Source organism: Zonotrichia albicollis, chromosome 4, assembly GCF_047830755.1.
Source record: "Zonotrichia albicollis isolate bZonAlb1 chromosome 4, bZonAlb1.hap1, whole genome shotgun sequence".
Lineage (NCBI taxonomy): Eukaryota > Metazoa > Chordata > Aves > Passeriformes > Passerellidae > Zonotrichia > Zonotrichia albicollis.
The window spans coordinates 51,205,965-51,224,639 of NC_133822.1; the positions used below are offsets into that span (position 1 = coordinate 51,205,965).

Below are 18,675 nucleotides of genomic sequence, written 5' to 3' on the forward strand. Positions count from 1 at the left end.
TGAACCAAGGTAGATGTTGTGTTCTATCCATGTGACCTGCATGGACCTACATTCAAAAAATGAGTGCTGAGACTTGGCAACGGGTGTTGGAAGATACTCTGTACAAGTTATGCTGCCCTTCTGTACCAGTATTACTGAAAACCCACAAGTTCTGACTGTGAGTGCTCATTTGACAAACCAGAGCAGATAAAAATACAAAGTGTCTAACATCTGCTCACTCACATCTATGGAAAAATGTTAGGAGCAAAGAGGGCAGATTCTGGAAGTATCATCTGACAAGTCTAGATTAAAAGAACTGTCTAGGATTACTGGCATACAGAAAGCACCTGTTTAACTGAAGGGAGAGCTTCAGAGCCAGTGTTCTAATACAGCTTTGCCTGGGAAAAAAACCCAAGAGGCTGAACTTTGGTGTCATAAAATCTACTGCCATTCTAATTCCTCCTGAGACATGCTGGAAACAGCTGAAATTTCTGATCACATTCCAGATTCTGTATTTAAAGAGAGAAATCTTAGACTTGTAATGCTATTTTCTCTCATGCTATGTGCAAGGCCACAATGCTATATTTAGGTTTACAGTTAGTGAAGGGAGTTTTGCACTCTACTTCTCTCATTGGTATTCATGGTAAAGTGAAGGCAAAACAGAACTACCTTATCTGTAATATCCTTATTCATATGGAAAATGAACACAAGAAAAGACAGCACCAAGTTAGTGCTTTACACAGCATCATAAAATGTTTGATATGGCAATTGCAGGAATAATCCTTGGATTTTAAAAAAACCTTCAAAATTCCAGTTGTGAACACTGCCCTTTCCAAAAGTTGTAGAGGGAGAGGTAGAGAACAGAAAGTGCAGTAAAAAGACAGTTTTTAAAAACCACCTTTGAGGAAAGCAGGAAGGAAGCAGCTTGAGAAGCCAATTGCTAGTACTGGGTGCCTCAGTGCAGGGTGTTGGGCTGGGTGCCTGTCAGGCCTACGCTGCTGCAACTGAAAGCACTTCTAATTTCAGCTTGCACAAAGGCAAACAAGAACACTCTGGAATTACCTCTCACCTTGCTAGCACGTAGCACAGGAAGGTGCTTTTCAGACAAACATGTCCTGGCCTCTGCAGTATTTCCTTGAAAAACAGCACAGAACGAGTGCCAGCAGCCAGGCTCCGTGTCTGAAGTGCTTGGCTCAAACCGCTCTGAGCCGGGCGTTGCCCACTGCTCATACTGGCTCCTGCAGCAATCTCTGTTACCCACTCACACAGCCAGAGGAAAATAATTCCCCCAGACCAGGTAAGTCCTCAGGTCACAGCACTAAACCTGTGTTCTAAACAGGAGAGAAGACTGTGTCTCCTCTTACCTGGCTTGAATTTTCAACATAGTCCTCACTTCTTGACCAAGCAGATGTAGCAGATGCATAACTTTACCCATCTGGAAGTCATCCACTTGCCTTCATCATCAGGAGTAAGAGACTCTGAACGTCTCAGTTGAACTGTAAGGATCACCTGCAGCTTTTTATTCACTTGATCCAACAAAGGCAAGAGGTGAAGTCTCAAAATGGCACTAAATAATTATTAAGTACATGTAAGAAACAAGACAACACTGGACTAGAAAGTTAGTTGAAGTAATAGGACTTTATTTCAGATACTAGTAGCATGGCATTAACTTTTTTTTTAAAAAACAATTTGTTAAAACTGGTACTTCAGACGAAATTAAGGATTCTGTGGAGCTTTCAGGTCCAAGCTAAGAGTATATAGACTTTTATGAGTATTTATTTTCTGAAACAAATACAAACACAAAATTGCCATAATCCTTGGCAGTTTTATTCCTTATCATTAGTCTGAGGTATACTAACAAATCTCCATCTGGGAATGTATGAATACTGCACTAGTCAGCATTGTTTTGCTCAAAACTCATTTATTAAAAAAAGTGTTTCTATTTTGCAGTTTTATAGGAGGAACTGGTTTTTTTCTGCACATGAACTTAAATAGTGTAATTTATATGCTCCTGCAAGATGAAAAGTGTAGGGAAAGTTTTGAAAGCACAGTTCTTTCCCAACAAACACAAGCATGCCATTGAACATTAAAATGAAGGAGGAAAACGTACCTGAATGGTTCCAAATCAATGGGAGATGGTAAAAAGTGAATGCTGACAAAATTTGCAAGGACTGCAGCTGGAAATCCCCATGCTGGGAACCTGGGAAGGAAAGAAAACTGCTCTATACTCACACACATAAAGGAAGAGGGGAGGAAGGGAATGGAGTCTGGTGGCGTTTGTTGCAAATGTTCAAAAATTTCAGCGCTAAAACTTCAGCCTGCAGGAATCCAGAGCAGACTGACAACCTGCTGATCCCTGCCATGGAGAGGAGTGGCCCAACTGCTTCCACAGACGGTGCTGCTCTCCTGCTCTGCCCCCACACTGAACTCTCAGTCTCCAGATGGATGATTCTGCCCTGATCCAGCCAAAGCACACCAGGTTTCTTCTGCTGAGTTGTATTGCTGGTGGAAGCTAACTCTGCCACAGGCAGAGCCCAGTGACTTGTGTGGTCAGCAGCTTTGCTGACCCCAGTATCTTCAGGGCTTTTATCCATCCCACCCTGGCAGAGTGCTGAAGCACTTGCCATTTGCAGGCCTTGCCAAGTGCACACACAATTGCAATGGGGTTGTTGCACACACCAAATCGTGATGAGGTCTCACATAAACCAGCCTTGAAGGCCCTGCCTGAGCACTGCACTGCTGCAGGGCCAGGGTGCCCAGGGAAGTGCCACAGAGATCAAAGCAAACAGCTCAGCAGCTCCCTTCTACCAATTAAATCAGGGCAGAATAAACCACTTCTCTGAAACACAGAGTAAGTAACTGGAAAATTAAACATGGATGTTACTGAAGAAAACCACTAAAAAGCCATTAAAGATAGAAAGGAGTAAAAAGCAGTTCCTGGGGAGAGGGCTGGGGTATCACCTCCAGTTTTGGTGTATTGGCCTCATTTCTGCAAGGTGTTTATCAACAGAAAGGAAACAACTCACCCATGGGCTGTCCCACCCAGCACCACTGCACTCCCCCTAGGGAGGGGTCAGCTCCCTGAGCCCCACAGCCCCCAGCTCTGCTCCCTCCCTCTGTCCCAGGCAAACCTTACTTCAGGCTAAAGGCCAGCTGTGTCTGCCCACAGGACTCACAGAAATCCACTTGGCCTCAAAAGGATCACAACACATTGCCAGGGAAAGGAAAAACCAAACGCACGTCACGTAACCAAGTATTGCCAACTTCAGCTTTAATAATGGAACCATCACTTTTTTGCCATTTCAGTAATAACTTTAAGGGGAATAAAAACTTCCCTACAAAAATAAAACTAAGCTTGTTAAAATTATAAATAGTTTAAATGTTTGTATTTAAAGACATATATTTTAATGTTTCCCTGCATTCCCCCTCCCTCATCATTTAGTCATTCTGGTACCATCATATAATGACAAGAAAACAGTTTAGCCAAAAAAGCTCTGACAGTTCAATTTGATGCTAAAATTAAAAAAAGATAAAACTGACCAGGCATGACCATTTCTTTTAAATTAAAGCTGCTGTAACTGCCAGTGTGTAGAACAAAAAAGAAGAAAATTAACTCCACACATGACATCTTACAATAATTAACTGTGGACTAAGACAAAATTAAAATAAAAGTTTATTTTGGTCCCCCACCCCCTTCCCCTTCACCCCAAATCAAGACTCATAGTGCATACAACACTGATTGAGGTTTTTGGCTAAAGTAAATGAAGATGTGCCTACTTAAAAAGACCGATAGTTTAGTTCAAGTAAAACCAAAATTCACATATTTCTATACTCAACTTTAAAACTCAAACAGTGTTTAAATCTGAGCAACAAATGGTTCAATATTGACAGCGGTTATGCAATGATTACATAGCTATGGGCAGAAACATAAATTAAGATGTTAACAGAATACCCACCAACACACTGCTGCATTCCTAGAAAAACAAATTGTAACAAAACACAAAAGCATTCCCTGAACCATTATAAAGTGTCTCACTTGAGGATAATGTTACTAACTCACACATGCACTACAATGTTACATGTGAAATTAAAAAAACAAACAAGATATGCCTTAGATATATTTTATAGTTAGTCCTACTCTTAATTTCTCTTAACTCTTTAAAACATTATGATTGTCTCATAAGCTTGCAAATTCTTTTTACCTAAAAACCTTGTGAAGAGTTTTAAAAAGAATCTTACTAAGTAAAGAAAACAAAGGCACAATTACATAAAATTAAGGGGAAGAAGAGAAGCATCTTGGAGTTTCACAGAGTATCCATTAGATGTCACCAAAGTTTTAACAATTCCTTGGGAATTTAAAATGAACACATTAAGAACAGAGGGGAAAAAAACCCCACCACAACTTCTGCTGCTCTTCAATCCTTAGCACTCCTCCACTCCCCCACCCCCCAGTACATAACTCATTTCCTCTCTGGCATGATGATGACTACAATATCAGTCACTCAAATCTGCCTCATGCTTCCATGCTTCTATTGCACACCCACTTCTTTGGTTTCTTTTGAACATGCTTTTTTTTAGATAAATAACTCTGAAAGAACAACAACTATATTTACACTAAAGTAAAAAGTTTTCTTGCTACATTTTTCCTACTTTTAAATCAAGTAAATCAGCAGTCCGCAGAATTTGGTAATCAGTTTTTCAATTAAGAGTTTAAAAACCATAAGGGAAAAAAAGTTCTGAATTATTAAAAGCAAGAGTTACTAAGCTCAGTCACCAAAACAGACAACAAATGTTAACGTTCTGCTGGGCTGGAAATGTGAATAAGAAATTCTACTTTCTTTGCCTGACTGAGCTTTTAACAAAGAAAGAAGCAGAGGAAGCTCTTTCTGTCTTTCAGATATGGTAATTCAAGATTATCCAGCCTAAAAATGGATCACTGGGCCAGAGGAAAGACCTGACTTACAATAAAAATCAAATGCATCTGTAGTTGTAGCTTATGTCAGCACCCTCGCTAGACAGGTATTTCTCACAGAGTTATCTGAGACATGGACCACTTTTCAGAATTCAAGTAAGCAGCTTTTCAGGTTTGCCACACTTTTCAAACCCTGACTATGCCTTTATGGAATCAGCTTCTCCAAAAGGGACCTGTATGTGCAGCTCCATTTCCATTCTTACTTAGCTTTTGCTTCTCGTTCCTTCCCACTATTTCTATTTCTTTATTTCTTTTCCAGTGTGGATTTACACAGTTAAAACCATAAAACTTATTCACAATATTAAAACATACTGAAACTTTAACCTTGTAGAATTAGTATTTCAACTTTCCTCTGTGTAAATACTATTTTCATTTAAAACCTCCTGTCAGCTATTAGAGTTCTTCTCCCCCAACTCTCACCTTCTTTTCAACCTTCTCTTTACTTTCTTCCCAAAGACCACTTAAAAGCTTTCCACAATTTCACAGTACAAACCACAGGATCTCATAAGCTCTCCACCTATAACAGTTCTCTCACAAATTTTACAGTAACTATTCAAAAACAGAAAGGTAGTGCAAATCAATTTCATCTCTGACATAGTGCTCTAATTCTCATCCAAATGGCTTTATAATATTTTTTTAACCCATCAATTTGCACATCCTTACTTGTAAAGATACCATTAAGCAAAGAAGAGAAAAAAAAGGTATTTCATAGCATCCTAGGAAATTGCTTACAGTTTCACAGCTTGCACCAAGATAACTTGGGAAACTCTCTAGGCACACAGAGGGTTGCAAACTGATGTACAAACATGCAGAATCCCTTACTTGTGGGTGCAAGATGCTAAGTGACCTGGCTTATGGAACTAAGTCTACCCTGGCATCACAAAACAGTCTTCTGAATAAAGAGAACGACTCTCTGCTGCTCTTTGTACTTGGGTTTGGCATGCTCTATGACGTTTGGTAGCACTTTTCCTGAGTGTCCTTTGGCCCCTTTTAGCCAGGCTTCAGCACCCCCCGAAGGGCTTCTTCAAGCTTGCCCCTGTAAGCTGCATAGCGGTTCTTCAAGAGCTGCAGTTGGTCACTTTCCTCTTTGTCCAGTATGCGCAAGAAGTTTTGCAGTTCAGGAATACTAAAAGCTTCCCACTGCAAAGACAGAGAGTGCAAAGCATGGATGAGGTCAACAGAAAATTCATACATCTTTTATACATGCAGTATTTCCAAACAAAACCTCAGACACTGTAGGCAATTTCCAACTGAAACAGTATCACGCATTTTCCTCATAAATCTTAGGGCATCTGAAAATATTTTACTCTTTCAATTAGTTTTTTTCTTCTGCAAGTAACAACAGGTCAGTCTAATCACAAATGAAACGTTTACAAAAGGCACAAAGGAAATTAACAGGGGAAACAAGTCTGCTTCCAGAAAATGGTCTGCCCGGTCAGCACAGCTCAAACAGAAGCCCACTCACCCACGAGGTTACACAAACACTGGCCCGGCAGGGTGTGACCTACCATGACTTCTCCAGTTTCATGCTCGCGCAGAACAAAGCTGAGCATTTCTGTTTTGGGGCCTGCCACCAAGCGCAGGTAGAGGGGATGTTCTCTGTCTGACAGCTTGCAGGTATAAACTGCAGGAGAAGGACATCACAGTCATTAGCATCTTTACCAACAACGATTCCAACACTTGGAATGACTAATGCTAGCTAATGCTACAAAAATTTCAGAAAGATGCATGTGTAGCTAAAATTTACACACTGTTTATCTATCAGTCTACATACTGGTTTTGAGCAGTGAGTTTTAGGGAGGAGCTGAGCAGGTGATTGATGGTGACAGTACAACACTGCATTTGCACAGGAATGAAATGGCCTCCTGTCAACACAGTACATGCAAGGCAGGGGGGAAAAATAACCCACAAGAAAAAACCACAACACACAGATCCGTTGCTCTATCTAAGCATTTATGACATCAGAGCTGTGTATCACTGCTCTGATTTAAGTTTTCCACTTAAAATTTCACACACGAAGTCTAAAAGACAACTCTGCTTATCTGAGAGTCAGAAACATCTGAAATACTGAAACTGCTCTCAATATCCATGGAAGGAAGGCAGATTCTAAGTGCTAGAACACAACACTGGAAAAATGCACCTTTCCCTAAAAAACCCCTTTTCCATCTTCTGGTATTCCCATCACAACTTGCAACAAACTCCTAACAGCAGCCAGTGCCCAGGGCCAGCCACGTGAGCACTAACACGTGAGCAACAAGACACGTGCCCATGGCTGTCACCTCGAGAGCGGCCTGCCAGTGCCTCATGCTTCACAGACACCATGGCTTATCTGTTTGAAAACCTGGCCTGTAACTTCATCTCACAGCTCTGCAGTGTATCAGACCAGCTGAAATTTAGGACCTGACAAGGGCAAGAAATAAAATAAAATTGACTGCAAAGCACAGGAGATCTGTGTAATGTTTTAGTAGGTGACTTTGTCTTGGATGAATTATCCTGAAATACCCCCAAGTCTTTTACAGTCCTGCCATGCCACTTTATATATGGAAAAAAAGACAAGGTAGGAAGACTGTTACCCCATTTATCTGACTTCTTCCACCTTGCTAATTTCAAGCATTACTATAGCACAACTCCCTACCCAAACCCTCCCATTACCAAAATGCCTCAGGCTCAGTTTATACCTTGATCTTCCTTGTGACAGCGTTTATAAAGTGCAAACTTGGCAGGGTTGTCAGCCACAAAGAACTTCTTGAGCAAGGCCTCGATCACCTCCCGCACAGTGTTGGTGCTGCTGATGTGGAGGGTGTTCACACAGCCCTCTGGCAGGTAGAAAGCAGTTTCCTGGCTGCTGGGAGCACACCTGCCCTGCCTCTGGGAGGACTGCACAGTGATGGGTCTGCACAACTCCATCTGCACCTTGATGAAGCCAGTGTAGATCCCATTGGCGTTCTGCAACCAAGGAAAGGCCTGGACTGTTAAAATCATCAGCAGTGACCCCTGGGACACAGCAGTGCAGCAGGCACATGAACATGCTCACAGTGAGCACTGTTTAAATACCACTGCAACACACGACAGATCACAGGAAAGACATTGCTTTCATAATTCAGACAGTGATTCTTTCTGAATAGAAATTTCTCTTATTAATAACTACTGAGTATTAATTTTTTCTTAACAATAACTGTTGAATTCTAAGTATATTAGGATTCATCAAGCAAAAGGTACAACATACCAGAGATAAGTTTTCACTTCAGGAGAGGACTATGAAGTGAAAAAGATCACTAATACCATCTTTAGCAACAGATTTTGTGCAGAAATACAGAAATTACCTCCCACATTTTAGGTGTTTTGTCAACTTAGTCTGAGGCATTTAAATGGTCAAACCATGTTGAAAAAAGCCCTAACCAACAGAAAAAAAACAAACCCCAAAAAACTCACAAGAAAATAAACAAAAAACCAAACAAAACCCCCAAAACTCAAACAATCAAACAAAAATCCCAAAAACTCAAACAAAAAAAAATCAATAAACAACAAAAAACCCCAGAATAAATGCCAATCCAAGTAACATCTGAAAATGTTTATTTCAGTTGCTCTTGAAAGACAAAACAGCAAAGCCAATCAAACCTTATTGAGCTAGAAAAATTTTGACAATCTCGTTTTGGGCATAGTAAGTCCTAATCCACATGCAAACACATAACAAAGATCTTTTTAGTACACAGTCATACTTATATGGTTTAGGATATAATGGAATTTCACAATTTCCATATACACCCACAGGAATATGTAATGTATTAGAAAATCTGGACAGCCTAACAACTTTATAACAGATTGCTAAGCAGATAGATGTGAATTTTGTTAGTATGGACTTGAGTAGACCCAACTGAATATTAAACCTGGTTCACAATCCTTTGAAATGAGAAGTCTTATGTATTCCAGTCTGTAATTTCTATGTTTTTGGGGGAAGAAAGTCTCTTCATGCTGAAAACTTGTATGACTACTCTGAAAGTTAAGTATCCTGTAATAAATATTGCATGTTTTAACTTTTATCACTGCTTGAGCATCCTTATCAAAGAAATCTGACAAAAATTTATCTGCAAAAAACAAGAAAAAAACCCTTCATTTTTACCATCTGAGCATTTTCAGAATTGGTAAGAAAATTTTGACAAATGTACAGCTTAGTGTCAGCTGACAGTTTACCTCAAACACAGGTACATCAGTTTGTTTTTACAACACTTTGTTCTGATCCATGTAAAAGAGCTACAGGGATAAAAAGCATTCCAGACATGAGATTTTAATTCGTCAGTCTAAGGAAGAGTCTCTTAGAAAACCATCTAAACAGAGAGAGTTTCATATGTAAGACGCTGAGAATAAAACAATTCACAATGCACTACAAAGCTACAACTCAACATTAAAAATTACAGGAATTGTATGCAAAACTTACCAAGGTCATCTTTAATTTATCAGTGACAGATGAATTATAGCTTTGTATCTTCTCTTTAACTTCTTCTTTGCTGAGATAAACATGAGGTTCTCTCTCCTTCTGAACATCCTTCAAAAACAAGACATTACTTTTAAAACACAGTATAAAATAAATTATTTTATGATTCTGGATACAAACATTCTTAGTCCAAATGGTAATTATTCCACAGAGGCTCAACATAACAGTAATAGCTGTGCAGCAACAGAAAGGATTAACACATGAAGCAAATCCAACAGAACACTGGGACTGAAGGGAGATGGCAGGGGGATAGTTTAATCAACACACCCAAAGACACCTGAGCCCTTTTGTTGCCAACTGTTTTCCTTCAGATGTTTTCAGCAGTATGCAAGAGAGCTCAGCTCAGCTTATGGCTTGATCTTCTCATGTCAATGCTATGCCATCCTGTAAAGAACACTTAAAATTTTCATTAACTATTACCTGGGGCACAAATAGGTATTTCTGAACAAACCAGGAGCACATCTGAAAAGAGCAGCACGTCCTAGCAAGAAACCCCAACAATCCCAGTGTGTGGCAACAACACGACAGCATCCCAGCATTGCAATGTGACAGACAGGATGTTACATACAGGGTCACTGCCTACTGCACAAACCATCACAAGTAACTCTCCAGATACATAATGTTACACCAATTGCATGGGGGTTTTTTTCCATGGGGGAGGCCCTATTAAGATTTTTCAACTGTTGCTTTTACAAGGTTGCTGTGGATTTCACGTGTGGCAGTAAAAGAATACCCTGGAATTGGATTTTTTCCAAACAAACATTTGTTCCCAATCTGTATTCCCGCAGCAGCAAACCAGTGTTATAAATACACTCCAGTTTCTACCACTAGCACAAATGCCATATATAGTATGAAAGAGTTTCAGCTCTCAGCTTTGATGATTTAAGGCTTCAATTAGAAAAGGGAGAAGCTTTGAAGAGCCTCGATGCTTTCAGAGAACACCTGAGCACATTCACTCTACAGACAAACCAAGTCCCAGTTCCACCAGTCCTCCCAGACACATTCCAGTGTAAGGTATCCTGAGGAAGGGCTTCCCTGACCAGTGGCCTGTTCAGAACCCCACTCAGCACAACTCAGCACACATCTTTGCAGGCACTTCAGTTTGCCAGACACTACCCCAAAGATGAGCACATCTGCTGTGGCATTGTAAGGTTCCACTTGCCAGAAAGAATCTCCTGAACTTTTTCTGTCTCCTAATTTAAAATCAACTATTTTTAGCTCTTTTAGGCTTAGTTTTGCTTTTTCTATATGGCATTTCACTAAATGACATGCTGGAGCAGACTTTTTTCCCATGGCTATAAAAAGAAAGGTGTGGTCTGAATGGAGAACTTGAAGCCAGAAACCTTGAATTCTGATCTGGGCTGAGATACTGATTTCCTGCATAACACTGAGAACATACCTTTATTTCAAGATCAGGAAACTGAGGCAAAAAAGGAACACCAGTGAATGACAACTCTGCCATTAGTTCCTTAAGCACAATTTAAGATTGTGTAGCATTTTGAACAGCTGCCAGACCCCACCTACTAAATTACAAATACCCAATTACTGAACGTTTTCAGAATTCAAGTCTCTATTCTCTCAAGAGAAATGAAGCCTTCTTGCCCTTCTGTTTTCCATCTGCCCCAAACTATAAAGAAAGACAGCTCAATTTAAACTGCCCACTTCATCTCCTCAAAGGCTCTTTCAGCTTTATAGTGTTCAATCTGGGGGCAAACAGAAGAGGCACAAAGGAAAAGAAGTGGATACTAAAGGGACAGGAAACAGTCTGCAAGCCTCTATCTGACATCTATGTGACACATTTCAAGAACCCAAGCTTTAACTTGCAACATTCCCTGTCAGTGTAAGTGCAGACAAACTTCTTCACATGGATACCAGCCAAGACTCACCTCAGAGACAAGCATTCATACCTCTCCAATCTACTAACAATATGGATACTGAAATTCCAATACCAGACACCTCAGCTTTAATGCTTATTATTAATTCATTTCTGATTGTTCAAGCAGGTACCTACCCTGTTGGAACTGTCACCGTGATTACTGAAGTCACCCACAACATCTGCTTTTATTAAGCAAAAATCACTAACTAGGAAAGAGGGAAAAAACTCACCTTTCCTATGTTGAAATATCAACCTTTGTTAAAAAAAAAATAAACAACCACTCTGCACTTACTTCTGTGCACCTCAAAGTTTAACTTCACAAAAAATACCTTTAATAACTGTAGATGACAAAAATACCCTATTGCCTTTAATGGCAATGGCACAGGGTAAAGTTCACAAGGCTGACGTCTAGGAAATTATCTGCATGCATTATTAAGAAGAAAAAAAAGGACAAGGAAAAAAAACCTTGGTGAATTGGTGGGTATGAACAGACAGCATGAAACTTTCTCCTATTTTCACATAGGAGAGTTTTCATACTGCTCTCCCAAAATTACAGAAGTTTGATCTGGTTAGAAAAGACACCAGCCCACGAGATCACTCTAATCCTGGGGACTGCCATGGAAGCAGATTTTGCATGACAAGCAAAATCCAAGCGCAGCACCCAAGCCAGCTGATTCCCACAGACTGCCCTGGTGATGCTCTCCTAGTCAGCCTTCCCAGGGGCAGCTCCACCACAGAGCTGAGGGCCACAGGGCATCACTGGGGCAGCTGTCATCCATCAAATGAGTTACACATGATTCCACACTTGAACATACCACAGGAATTTCTCCCTTCTTGCACTGGAGGCCAGACAATTTTGGCAAAGCTTAATTAAGGCCACAAAAACACATCTGTGTGTTTACGCAGAAGCGGGGATTACCTCCTTTTGTAGTGAGCATTGCCAACAAATGTACCTCTAACTCATTTCCTAAACAACCAAAGCCTGGGCCTTAATTAACTTCAACAGCATATAGTTCATAGCAAATCTCTGAACTGAATACAAAGAGGACTACTGGGATTAAATCAGACAAAGGGACCCAAAATCATTCAATAAAAATAAAATACATCATAGGCAGAAATGCTGTTTACAGTCATTTTTACCCTTCTCCTCCATCTTTCACTATCAAGACCAGAGGCAGTGAAAAGTGAAGATGTGTCCCAGGAGAGGCAGTAACTCGATGCCACTGGAAACCTAAGACCAAGATCTTCATGAATTAATCTGCTGATACCAGCCTGCACCCAAACAAAAAGCTCAGAACACTCCAACTACTCATTCATCAGGGTACAACTTCAATCAAGCAAACAAAACCTCCTCACCAGCTACACACCAGGACTTGGAGAGAATCACATTGCTGTCACACAAACTGCAGAGACACTAAATCCCACATGACTGCCGCCAACAGAAAACCAACAAAGGAGCAACTCACTGGGTTTATTATGAACAAGAAAACCTCAGCCCACCATGATTCACTGGGTCAGCTGCTCTCACTGAATGTCATTAAGCAGAATACACAGATTTCAGGCACCTGTATTTTTTAATTTTCCTAATTATACTTAGCCAACATGCAAAGAGAAGCTAACAAGCTGTTATACAGGGTTTTTTTCCCTGGCTTCCCCCCCGCCTCCAACTTTCCTGGGGCTGAATTGCTCTCAGCATACAATGGTACCTAAATTTTGCCATACAGCTTTGCTAGCCACATTAGAAGTTAAAATAAGTAAGTCTTCTTTGACCAGCATCCTTAGGGGGGTTGAAGAAGACTTGACAAACTCATTTCCCACAGGAAATAGCAGGTGCTTCATAACAGGACCCATTAAAAGAAAAGCTGTCCCCTGCTAACTCTGCTCCTGTCTAACAGATCAAATTCCACACCTGGTTATCTCAGCAGGTAAATTTATTACCTGTGAAGACCTTGAGTCATCCAATGAACTTCATTCATCTCTACCATGCTTTACAATGTGCTTCTGACATCCTGCTCTTGAAATGGCTACCAAATGGTTGATGCCACACCTGCTCAGGGAAAGCAATTGCTCCAAAGGCAGCTGTTTCAAACAAAGGAACAAGAGCATTTTGGAGGTGAGACCGGGCACAGCTTCTCAAAGCCAGTGCACTGCCCAGGCACAAGGGGAGCATGATTCATCTCCAGGCTGATTCATCTCTGGCTCCCTACAAGACACCCAGCACACACCCCACAACAGTGCAGGGAATTGGGAAACTGCCTTTCTTCAAAAGTCAGGCCTGCTGATGAGTTTCCTAACCACGGATCCTTGTGTATGTCATAGCAGCAGAGTGAAGCATGAGCACAACCAGCAGAGCAGCTCACACTGCGTCTTCTTCCATCAACCAAGACCTAGATGTTGCCAGGCTTAACAAAATCACTTCTGGGTGCTAATGCTCGAAAAAAGGAACTTTCTCTATAAAACAATGCACAAACAATTCCATGCTATTTTTTGTAAAATTAAATAAAATATATAGAATAGAACCTGAGCTAGGTTCTCTTCCATCACGTAACCAAGCTATATTCTCAGTAACGTCTGCCACATCAACACCTGTTTCTCCTCCCAGCCCAATTAAATGTTTTCCTCATCAGAGCTCCTGGTCTCCTTCCACTCCCTGATGCTAATGTGATCTTGCCACTTCCTCAGACCAGCATAGATGCGAAAAACAAAAACTGGTCTCAAGGACGCAGTGGAACACATCAGAACTCATGCAAATTATATATTTGGGTCTAAACCACTAATTTTCTAGTCTGAGCTATTAATTTTTAAGAAATTTTTTCTGTCCTTCACAACACTTACAGTGCACACCACTGGCAGCCATTTGTATTAAAGCCGCTTCTCAAGTCAACCAAAGCAGCATTTCATTCCCAAACACAATTCCTAAGCAACAGCTGCCAGTAAGAGGGAAATGAGGCAAGTGCTTTCATTTTCCCAAGGGGAATAGCTGGTCTTTCATTAGAGCTCATGATGCAATGCCTCTTCACAGTTGAGCTTCCTCACAAGAGCAGAAAATGTTTTTTCTTTATCGCGGCACCCCCCATGCTCATCTCATTGATTGTAGCACAGATGTTTAGAGAAGCAGCACTCTCTTTGTAACATTTAGGCTGAGTGCAAAGCCCTAGATGAGACTAGCTCAGCATGAATCCTCAAGAAACACAACTAGAACTGCACAAATTACAATTAAAGTGAACTGCAAATCAACTTGTGGTCCCAAAAAAGAAGAATCACGTCAGTGGCTTTATGGAAGTCTGAGTCTCACGGCTGCTGCCAAACCCTGGTCCTGCATGCAGTAATAAAGCACTAATAAACTCAACAGCTACAGGCTGCTATGGGATGAGGCTGAGAAAAAGTTTCACAAAGAAACTCCAAAACTCTGAAGCCTGCAGCCTCAGGATCCCCGCCTTGAGTCAAATGCCTGGCTCCCCAAACTGCTACTGCAGCCTCGTGTGCATGGAGAGATACAAGGTCTCTCTCTTCCATCCAACCTGCTACTTTCACAGAACTTTGAGAAATTAGCATCTCTTGAGGAATGAGAAACCAAGCTCTTCTCACTATTTCAGCTTGAAAGACAGAGGAAAATATAATGGACAAAAGGTTAAACCTATCCCAGGAACATCCATAAAGCATTTTTACGAGAAATCTGAAGAACCAAAGATCTGTGGGAACTCAAGCAATCTTCTAAGACACACGAGTCCCTAGCTCAGCTCTCATGTTTCACATTAATCCCACACATACTGTGACCACGATTCAGTCAGATGAATGAAGATGTCATGATCTTGCTGTAAATTGTGGCCAGAAATATTTTTTGAAATAAAACATTGAAGTTTTGAGAAGGAGAAATTCAGCCTAAACTATGTAATAAAAAAAAAGTCTTGTTTAGTCATAAAAATTACAGCTAGTGCAATCCTACTTACATCACATTTGCATTAAAGAAAGGATTTAAGTAACAATTGTTCAACAAAAAAAGCCCAGCAGAGCATACAGGAAACAAAATTAATGGAATTCTGATCTCAGTTGTTACTCCTACAAGAAAGAGCACTCTTTCCTACAGCCTGGCAGCACTCCTACAGGAAAGAAACTGAAACCTTGCAATTAAACTATTCTGAAACAAGCATTTTACTTCTCCCTCATCCTGACTCTCCTGAGAGCACAGCAGCTTTCTCAGTGACAGTAATTCCTGCTTCTATCCTGGGGCAAGCCTGAACTCCAAATATGTGCTCCTCCTTCATCTGAAACCCTGAGACTCACCAAGCAGGGACACTGGTCACAGCCAGTCACAGACACCAGCAGCCAAAAAGCTGTGAAGACCAATTGGGGGCAGGGTGGCTAAGAAGAAATGTTAGCATTCAAGTATCTCCAAGCATTGACCTTATCACATAGCTGAATCTTGAAACGTTTGCATCCTCCTGAACAAGATGAGGTGGCTCTCTGGGTCAGGGAAAGAGGAATTTTTCTGACAGGATGGATGTGGGCAGAATAATCTCTGTATCTTCCTGTAATACCTTTTACTTTTTGCAGTCAGGGAGCTCCAACTCCCACAGTGGCACACAGGGCAAGGAAGCAGTTTCTGTTTCAGGAAAAGATTTTGTTTTTCTAGGCAGGTTTGGCTGACATGAGTTTGAACCATTATCCTGATTTTAAGAGAGTTCAAGAACATGTCCCCCTGACAGAGCAAGAGAAGTGGCACCCTCCCAGGTCAGGTGCACAGGGCATCCAGCCTGACAGCCTGCCTTCAGCACAGCAAAAACAAAGGCTATTTCCAGCAAGCACGTGAGCCTTTTCTTCAGCCTCTCTGCTGGCATCCACAAGTGTGGAAGCAGGAATTCAGAGGGCACCTCCCTTCCGAGTCTGTTCGGTGTCCATTTATGGCCTTGGTGCCTAAGCAGGCACAGAAACCCTTTCTGAACCTGCCAACTCTGCCTGTCTGCCCCTCCCGTGGCAGCAAGTTCCACAGATTCATGACTGCAGCGAGAAGAGGTTCTGCCATCTGCTTTATGCTGATCTTCTATTAAGATAGGAGATAACTTCTGTCAAAAACATTGAACGCTCTTTAATCCTAATATGGCAAAACCTCGTACGCTCAAGTTTCACCTTCAGCTTTTCTATCACCTTTGTGATTTTGTGAACCACATCACACACATTCCTTTTTTTCCTCTCCAAACTGAGGAGCCTTGAACTCCTTAGTCTTCCTAAGGCAGTTGCTCCATCCTCTCAATCATTTTACAGCAGGGAAATTAACCACAAAAATGGGATGTGGGGACCAGACCTTGTATCAGAACTTGTGACACAGGTGCACCAAAGCTTAAATGCTCTTTGTTTATAAATCTGTATGCTACAGGTATGAAATATCTTTACTTTTAACCATGTGGCAATGTGATCTCCCTTCCATAGTGGTTACAGAAATCCCCATGCAACACCACAGTTTATAATTTTATCATAATTTTATAAGGTACAAGCATTAGAGTTAATAAATACTTGTTACTTTCTGATTATTTCAGTTTTTACCAAGTATCACCATGTGGTTTGGCATGCAAATGAAAGCAATGAATGACAAAGTAAAACATTATGGCTCCATCTGCCCCCTCTGATGTAAACACTCAAATGTTTACATGGTGAGTATTTTTAAGTAGAAGAGAAACAAAACAAAAGTTGTAACTTCCCTTTATTCCTTTTAACAAATTATTTTCCTTCAAACAGAAGCAATATAAGCACAGTTCATATTCAGATATTGTGAAAGTAAGGCTAGGAAACTGAATATATTTGTTGGTGACATTAACATTGTTGCTAAAGTTTCATTTAAGTTCATCATGACATCACCTCTGAAAACCCCTAGTTACAAACCCTGTTGTACCCTACATGGTTGTACTTTAACTACTGGCATGCAACCCAGTTTCAAAAAAGCAGTCATCTGTTTAAAGTGAAAACCAACTGTACAAATAATAGCAACTCAGGCTTAGCATTAGATTTTGTCCCTAAAGACACAACAGATTTTACAAAGATTTGTACATTTTCCCCTCTCCAGACTATGTCATGTTTTTAAAGAAATATATTACATTATTTAAATAACATTTAACAGCTGTTCCAGTTTTGCAAATTTCAGTAAAACTAGATCTATGAAGTATCACAGACAATAAATAGTTTCCTTCAGGTCTCCTCCTCAGAAAGTGGAAGTTTTAACTGCTAGCTATTTAAGAACGTAAGGTGTTTAATGAACTAAAATGGATTACCAGCCTCTGTGACCTGCACAACAAAATCAAGCTTTTAAAAGACTATTAGGAAACAAGCTTATACAGGATATTGTACTGAAAACTACTTAGAGTATCTTGAAAGTTAAGTATGGTCTGAAGCCCAGGGTACTAATACAAGTAGAGATCAAACAACTAAGTAACATTAGGGCTCTGGGTTATTAAACCACAGCATTTGCATATGACCCTACAATGCAAGAATCCAACACATTCCATACAACAGAAGATGGGAAGAGGTTGTTTACAATGACAACCTCCCAGGTCTACAAATGCAACTCTCCACATGTTGCTGTAAAGCTGGCACTGGAAACCAAGCAGCTATTGCTGGGGAAGCGAGCCCCGTGCCAGGCCAAGGCAGAGCGTTCTTCCTGCGCTTGCTGCCGGCACCTCCCAGTCTGAGCAAGCTCAGCTGTGGGCCTTGTCTCAGCAGAAGCTGGGTGATGTGCCAGCTTTTGCCAAGTGTGTCAAACACCATTTTATCTTTAGAGCAACATTCCCTTCCTGGGCTTGGTAGGGCAGATCTAAGATTGTGTCACCAAATTACTTTTAAAACCTGTCTGTACCAAGAAAAGACAAGAACTTCACAACCAGGCCAAGCTTTAGGGATGGTGTTAGACAGAAATGGTGAGCCTGCACATGATCACAACAGTCCCACCAACCAAGTAATTTTTGTTTGGATTTGTTCCACTTAAAAGAAAAAACACAAATCTCAAAAATACACACTAATAATTCTCACCTAGGAAATACCACACATTGGCTCTTTGGATATAGAACAACCCTGACAGTCTTCCTTTATCATAGACACTACAGTGAAAAAATGTTCAGAAAGATGAACAGTCTTCTCAAAGAAATGCCAGGGTTATGGGGAGGATGTACTACTTTGAAGAACATACAGTTCTTCAAATTCAAAAAGTTATGTAACTGTCTTTATCATCCTGGTGCTGATATCACATTTGAAACTTTTCTGAAAGGAAAATGCCCTCCTCTGCCGCACATGTATCTCAAACCCCCACAAATTAAGGAAGTAAAACTATCTATTTTTCAAATGAAGCCTGCTTTTGCAAGGCCTCAAAAG

At 40.7% G+C, this 18,675-nt stretch overlaps 1 protein-coding gene across 6 annotated transcripts in view; it reads right to left on the minus strand.

Annotated features, from left to right (window-relative positions):
* Positions 1–3,233: 3,233 nt before the first annotated feature.
* Positions 3,234–18,675, minus strand: part of RASSF3 (Ras association domain family member 3) — a 104,870-nt gene continuing 89,428 nt past the window's right edge. For all 6 annotated transcript variants that reach the window (XM_005480564.4, XM_074539795.1, XM_074539794.1 and 3 more), the window contains 4 exons: positions 9,387–9,494; positions 7,630–7,897; positions 6,460–6,575; positions 3,234–6,091 (listed from right to left, as the gene is read on the minus strand). In XM_005480564.4, coding sequence (XP_005480621.4) covers positions 5,942–6,091; positions 6,460–6,575; positions 7,630–7,897; positions 9,387–9,494 — 642 coding nt within the window. In that variant the 3' untranslated portion in view covers positions 3,234–5,941. The remainder of the gene's footprint in view (positions 6,092–6,459; positions 6,576–7,629; positions 7,898–9,386; positions 9,495–18,675) is intronic.